General features: G+C 37.8%; 1 protein-coding gene across 1 annotated transcript in view; it reads left to right on the forward strand.

The window, feature by feature from the left end:
• The window catches only part of prkcaa (protein kinase C, alpha, a), a 130,319-nt gene extending 124,642 nt beyond the window's left edge, over nucleotides 1-5,677 (forward strand). The window contains exon 18 of the mRNA XM_027282846.1: nucleotides 867-5,677. Coding sequence (XP_027138647.1) covers nucleotides 867-1,031 — 165 coding nt within the window. The 3' untranslated portion in view covers nucleotides 1,032-5,677. The remainder of the gene's footprint in view (nucleotides 1-866) is intronic.
• The last annotated feature ends 1,930 nt before the right edge of the window (nucleotides 5,678-7,607 follow it).

Raw genomic sequence — 7,607 nt, forward strand, 5'->3', positions numbered from 1 at the left:
TTGATTTAATTTGATTATCCTCTCACAAACATGAAAACACTTTTGATGTCTCCTGTTAAATACTGACAGCTCGCCTCCCTCTCATGAACACACTAATTAATCCCTGTGTAACCTTGTAGCACCTTCATGCTGTCGCTGTGTTCAAGGAATCGTTTCGTTCTTCGGTGAGATAATTAGCTTTGACAGCTGGGGATCAAATGCACAAAATTGCATCATACATAACATGTGTGAGCCAAGATAAAGGAGCTGCATCACAGCAGGTTGTGGGTTCAGAGCAACAACATAGCATGCCTTGTTACTGACAAGTTAATTTCCTCACATAGAATCAATCCTGGGTCTTGTTTACTCAGAAAAAGGTACATTGCTGTTTCACAGCTGTGCCAATGTTGCTTTGGTGTTCAGAAGGGTGCATTGCAATTCAGGTGAATGAGATGTAGAGCATGTAATCTGATGTTATTGACTTCCTACTGCATGTAGCAGTGGGGTTCAGGTGTAAAATGTTTTCCATTTATATGTAGACCATGGGAGCAGGAGAACGATGCTTGTTGTACTGTCCAATGCACATTGTCTAGTTGCCCACCACATTTAGATTTCATATGAATGGTGATGGAAATGGTGGAGATCGATGATGTTTGATAATGATGCGTGTCCTGTGCTTTGGGATCATTTGTGAAAAGTTCAAAAAATTTCAAAAAAACAAATTCTGCTGAATGTCTCTTGTCTTTGCAGAATTGTCATGCACATACCTCTGCCAGCGCTCCAGATTATTCATGTCTGCCCTGTCTTGTCGGTCTGCTTGCACACTTCATGTTATTTTTCATACCTTATATCTAAACTTCTGCTTCTCTTGTGTCTCTGTTCTACAGTGTGGCAAAGCAGCGGAGAACTTTGACAAGTTCTTCACACGCACCCAGCCCCAGCTCACACCACCAGATGAGCTGGTTATCGCCAACATTGACCAGGCTGAGTTTGCAGGATTCTCTTTCATCAACCCGCAGTTTATGCACCCATCGCTCAGTAACAGCATATGAAAAGGATGGCGAAACCTGCAAGAAGAACTTCCCTCCTCTCTACCACCCACTTAAACCAACCACCAGTCCATTATCTGACCACAACTTGATCTTGAAGGCCCGCTTCAAACCTTTATGTATTGGTTTTATTCATAAACAGCAATCTAGGGCTTGCATATTTGTTCTGTACAATATATCTGCCAGTGTAGATTACATTAGAGTGGTTCTCAGACATCACAAGAAATAATTTCCTTTAGTTTGAGATGAGCATGTACTGTAGACAAGGATGTCCTCCCTTACTGCTGCAATTTGTCTCGAAGGTTTACCATAACTGAAGGCACTGAGACTGAAGGATGTCAGGCTTTATGTATCTGCTCCAGTATATGATGAAATTGAGAGAATAAATTAATCTATGCCTGTGTATCACATAAGGAAGCCAATATTAAAGATGCATTTAAAGTATGGATTAACTAATTTGGGAAAAGATGAAAAAGATAATTATAAAAACACAGATATAATGTAACTTTAAAAAGCACTCATGTAAGATTGTGCAGAGACTATAGCTAAATATGAAGGACAGGTGGTGCAGGCATTGAAATACCACCTTGTGATTCAATGTTTCCTGCATCATGTTTACAGTTTTCCTCTCCTTTGCTTTAATGGTGACGGTGTACAATTCAAGTCTAGCCAGTCTCAACTGCCAGTATGCGTAGCAAATCAACTAAAGAATGAACAGTTATGTTATTACATAACGCAGCCTGTAAAAACGCAAATATGTGAGACACATAGGTATGAAAGTGTGTCAGGGTTGGTTTCACTTCTTCAAAACTTAACTGTTATCACTCGAGTTTAAAAAAATAATAATTCACACAACTATTTTCCAGCCCTTACTTGAGCTGCAGATTGCGTGTTTCCCTTATCAATAACTTTGTGGACACTATGTGGACACACAGTAAAGAGTAATCAGTTTAGTATGTGGGCAGAACATTCTTATGTCTACCATACAAAAAAAATCAAACCCAAAATGTTTACAATTTGTGCCCAAAATTACAGTCTTAACAGAAACTGTTAAGACATTTTCATAAACTGTTGTTTGTTTTAAGAACATGTCAATGTGTATTAACCATGCAATGTTATATTGCATACAGTATCATGCCCTCAAGCATCGGTAAAACATACTTGTTAGGTTTCTTGGATACAGAAGTTGCAAATCAAAAGGAGCATTTCTTCTGACAATGCTTTGTCGTCCTGAGAAGAAACTCGTCCTTTATCAGGAGAGTGTCAACAAAATCCTTGTTGTTATCATCCCCTTTTGTTTCTTTAATGTCTTTAAAGATAGATAAGTTTTTACCCTCTCTTTTGTGATCTCACTCATATTTTTCCATTAGATCAGATTAATATTTTAATGCATCTAATATCAGTGCATAACTCCTTTGTAAATAATTATGAGTTAATTAAAAAGAGTATAGCAAGTTACAGTTTTTATACCAACACCTGAATGTGCTTTTATTACATTAATTATATAAACCAATATTTGTATGTGTAAAAGAAAGTAACCCAAGATCAACTTTGTATCAGCTGGATGTCTGTAGTACAGTCCAGATCTAGCAAGTTGTGAAAGATTCTTCTGTTCTGATACTTGTTTTGGCAGAATTATCAAATCTTTTTTTTTCTTTAGTCATATTCAATGATTTTGACTGCAATTTGTATGTTGATTGGATGTGTGTCTGGCTGTTGACTGTCCTTGTGTATCTGCATGCTGTTGGTAGGCATCATTCATGCACGTGATCCGCTAAGTGCTGCATGCCACTAAGTATAAACACCTAAAGAGTTACAACCTCAAAGTGATACTCTGCTCAAAATCTAACTTCAGAGGTGAGTCACTCCTTGTAGTCTTGAAAGTTTGTACCTGTTTCATCCATCTGGAAGAATAATGGCCATGTTTAGTTTAAATTCATGAGGTGCCCATTACATACCAGAGTAACTTAGGAGTGCTGATCTTAAATCGGCTAGACTCACAAGTATACAAACCACAAGTTTAAATGACACAGTCTTACAACAGTAATGAAACACCAAAGTCCTAACTTTCAGGCAAATTTGTAAACTACATGTGAAAACAGGCATGAGGAACTACAATGATTTTGCCAAAAGAATGCAGATCACAGGGGCTAAAGAACATAGAGTAGACATTTATTGCAGCCTGTAAATTTAAATACAACTAACTAACTAACAACTAAAATGAAATGTATAAAAAATAAAAGACTTCCCTGACACATAGTCATAGGTTCTACATCAGTGCTTTTTTGTGACACATTATGGCCCCTGGTTCCTTTTGCATTTACCTATTTAGGGCGATGTGGAACACTGAACCCAGATCTGACACAGAAGCATGGCTCGTAGACCAGTGGGACCACTCGCTCTCTAGTGTCTCATGAATAGGGTTTATGTTATAATCTTATGTCGTGTCATTTGTTTAATTATTTTTTTGGTCTTTTTGCTTTTGCTGTTTGTCGGTGTTGCAGTTCTATTTCTCTAGCTTCTGCTCAAGAAATCCAGGAATGTTTCAGAGAATATATCACATATGAAAACGCATATCTGACTGACATAGATAAGGACTATTGATTATGTAGTATTTCCTCCATGATTTTTCTAAGATTTGTGTTCTCCAGCCATGTTCCCTATAGTATTTTAACCCTTTGCATGTGCCAAACCTGGAAAACGCCAGAACCCGACAATAGCAGCATTGCACTAGCTGTAGTCACATGGATGACTCTCTGTGGCAGCTGAGACCTGCCCAAAGCCACACCTGCTGTTCACTCTGTTGGTCACATAACATATACAGTAGCATGCTGCCATGAGTATACCAGTGCACATTGTGTTAGTCAGTTTGATAGATGACTCAGCATACACGGTACTAGAGTTTCCTGCCTGTCTAGTCTCGGGCAGAATTGTCTCTGACAAACAATTAAACTTGTGGAGCGTTTAATTTAACATCCGGTGAATTTCACAGAAGTGAGAGAAAATATTCCTTGTACATACTCTGAGTTTACTCAGCAACAGTCTTGCCCTCGTCTGAGCCTAACTTGCACCTCTGTATGTGCTGACTAAATAGCCTAGGTCCATCCCTTTAATAGAGTCTCTGATGACTTGTTTCCCAATCTTCTTTCTTCTTAGAAATGTTTGAAAAATGTCACAGTCAGTGTGGGCATGAAAAAAATAATAATTACTTACTCTCCCCGTGTGTGCCTTTCCCAACTTAAAGAGATATACTGTACATCCTCTACTTATACTTCATTGTTCTTGCTCTGATCTCAACTCTCTGCTCCATTTTTACTCCGTACCTTCCTCTGCTTACTGTATTTTTAATAAATTGTCAAAGTAGCCTAGTTGAAGTTAGTTCACTCAATTTTTATTTCATTTTACACCATGTTTCTGCACATCCTGCAAATTATTGAATGTGAATAAAAGTCTGTAAATCAGAATCAGAACACATTTTGTTGACTGATGCCAATAACCCTTACAGTCATAAAACTGCAACTCAACTCATCCTCCTGTGTCTGCTTGCTTTACCTTTACCTCCCTGTGCCTATCAATGACTGAATGATGTATTTAGTTAATTAGTATGTATAGCGATTAGTTCAAAGGATGATATTGGAGAAGCGAGGGAACAATGAACATGTGATTGATGGGATTAAGTTAAATGAATGAAATGTTAGTTGATGATGGCTTGTTTGAAGGACAACCCCTGTGCCTGGTCACATTGAACCATCCCTCCCTTGTCATCACTTGTATACCCTCTTTCACTCTACCTGTTCCTCCTTCCTCAGTGCCTGGGCCAAGTCAATCCATCATGTTATCGACAGTGTCCTCCGTCTTTCACCCTTTAAAATGCCATCAGGTCAGGAGAGCAGTTGATTTTTCCTGTGCAGTTCACTCAACACAGTTGACATCAATTTCCACCTGTTCCTACTCTTTACTGGTCCCCTCTTATGCACCATGGAAAATGAGTTAGCCAAATGTGTTTGGTGTTTTTCTTTGTTTACATTCTGTTTGTTGTCCTCGCTTATATGTTTTTAATTTAATCAATTAGAATGGCCAGAAAATGAAGTAACTTTCTGATAAAAGACTTTAGACTATTTTAAAGATAGATAGAGAGAGAGAGAGAGAGAGAGAAAGAGAAAGAGAGAGAGGTCTGTTATGATTTCTTACAATGCTCATTTAGCTACCTGTTTGCTTTAGATGAATCCTGTTTAACATCTTTCTTCTTTGTAGTTAGTCATTACTCTCTGCTGTGTCCTGTTCGCTGTGAAATGAGAGAGTTGAAGTGAGCTGCCATCTTTTTGGCCGTACAGAGCACAGGATCAATGATGTGCAGGAATGCCTTATTCCTTAACCCATACAGTAACATGGTCTCTAACTCTCCTCTCTTTGTTCATTTATAATCTCAGCACCCCTGTCCCTGTACATAAATGACTTACAGTAGATATCTACATAGTCTGTAAAAGAAAGAATATATTGTATTTTGCAAATGGTGTATGTTTGTTTTCCTCCCTTGTCAGCCTGAAACCTTTAAAACGAGTCTGAGCTACTTACCTTGTAACTGATTGTGTCATTTGTACCTAATGTATGATAATGCAAATTAAAAAAAAAGGAAAATGAGGTCCATACCTTTGCAAATGAGTGTTTTTTGTTCGTTTGTTTGTTTTTTGGGGTATTTGAAAAGTCTAATTTTCTCATTCAAAAAAACAAAAACAAAACAAGGTCACCAAAGATATATAAATCATAGATACTACTTCTTGGTGAAGACACTGGCACCTTGTACATTGATTTCAACACATTCTGTGTCTATGTGTAGTATGCAATATGTTCAGAGACATGCCATACCCTGTGAGACCCAAACCTATCGAACCAATACAGTGGGTGTTTGTATGCATTATTAAGATCGTTAACAGTATGTAGGTATATGGGAGCATGTGGGAGCATGTTTTTCTTAGCATATGCAGAGGTGTGACTTTGTGTGGGGTGGTGGGTCGATTGTGTGTGTTCCAGGCTTCTTCATTAATTGGATGGCTGAGCTTGAGTCCTGGTGCAAACAGAGGGGTGTTAGTGATGGAAGATAATAGTGTAGCACTCACTGCTGTCAGAAGACATCAGGGTAGACCTGCACTGAGGAGCATCACAGTCTTGTCTAAGGTCTGACTGACAATGTAAAATTTCTGTTAGATTTGATCTAAATTAGGCTGTGAGTACACCTGAGACTTTCATTTTAAGCAAGAAGAGGGTTTATGAGGAGGTCTAAGTCTAGTCGACTTATTAAATACCTGTCACAGTATACAGGTGAAAAAGTGTTTCAACTCAAGTAAAGAGATTTTTTCTGTTTTCATGAAACACAAGCTGCAGACATGACAATTGCAATGCTTCCCTATAGCAATAGATTATGATGTAAGGTATGTCATTTTTTTCAGTAGCATCCTGTTGCTTCTTCCGAAGAAGATGTACATAAAAGTGATAAAAAGTTGCACATGTGTTTCTACTGCTCATTTTAGGAAGAGATAAGAGAAAAATGTGAAAAGTGGTTATTTTCTTAGGATTCACAGTGAGAAAGAAAAAGACCCTTTCGGTGGTCCCCATTATCGTATTGATCACTGAAAAGTTTCCCACTAATTCTTTCCAACCTTGACCTCTGCTCCATTTTTGGACTCTCCTCTATCTTGTTAGTCACAAAACACCAGCCACTATACATATCCTCAGACTTCACTTGATAGCTTTCATCTATCTTAGTGATTTCTTCTCAAATGAGGGTCCAAAATTGCTGTAGCTCCATGCTGGCAGGCAGCCAATGTCCTAAATAGTGGCTTAGAGTGATGGAAGATTTGGAAAGTTTTACAACATAGTGTGATGCATTGAGGATATTTTCCAAAATGTGTTTCCTTGCCCATACTGTTTGAGATTATTGAATGAGCTAGTCACAAGTAGACTTAAATATAATATCATGCATCAGAAAATCATTGTTTATAATTCATATGATTTAATTACAATTTGTTAATTACCTTAAAATTGTATTTTTCTGTTCTGGGTTGTAATATTGTTGTAATGCAGACACATACTGTACAGAATTATTGAACTTGTGTTCATTTCTTTGCTTGTTTTTGCTGCCCCGTGATAAGAGAAAGCCCTGCAGTATGTTGACTGTGCAACCAGCTGGTGTGTGAGCTTTTGTTTAACGCCTATATGTTTTTCAGTTCACTGGTTTCTCTCATTCCCCCTCTGTTACACAAACAGACAAATACACACACTTGCTGTTCATATACACACATCTTCGGCATAACTTTGTCTGTTATTAAACAGCTAGAGCTGCGTCATATGCAACCATATTGTTTTGTTATGAGACTGTTTTTGCCTTAAGTAAAACAGATGCTTTATAGTTAGTCTGATACACATTAGCTTCTTTATGAATAATGACTAAGTCGAGGCCAATAACAAAACCTGGGTGAATGATTTATGTTTGCATTATGTAGACAAAAAAAATTTGAAGAAAGAAAATGACACTGTGTTTTTCTGAGTCTGCATGTAGTCAAAATTGTGTCCAAACTGAGT

Source organism: Larimichthys crocea, chromosome X (assembly GCF_000972845.2).
Source record: "Larimichthys crocea isolate SSNF chromosome X, L_crocea_2.0, whole genome shotgun sequence".
In the NCBI taxonomy this organism is placed as follows: domain Eukaryota; kingdom Metazoa; phylum Chordata; class Actinopteri; family Sciaenidae; genus Larimichthys; species Larimichthys crocea.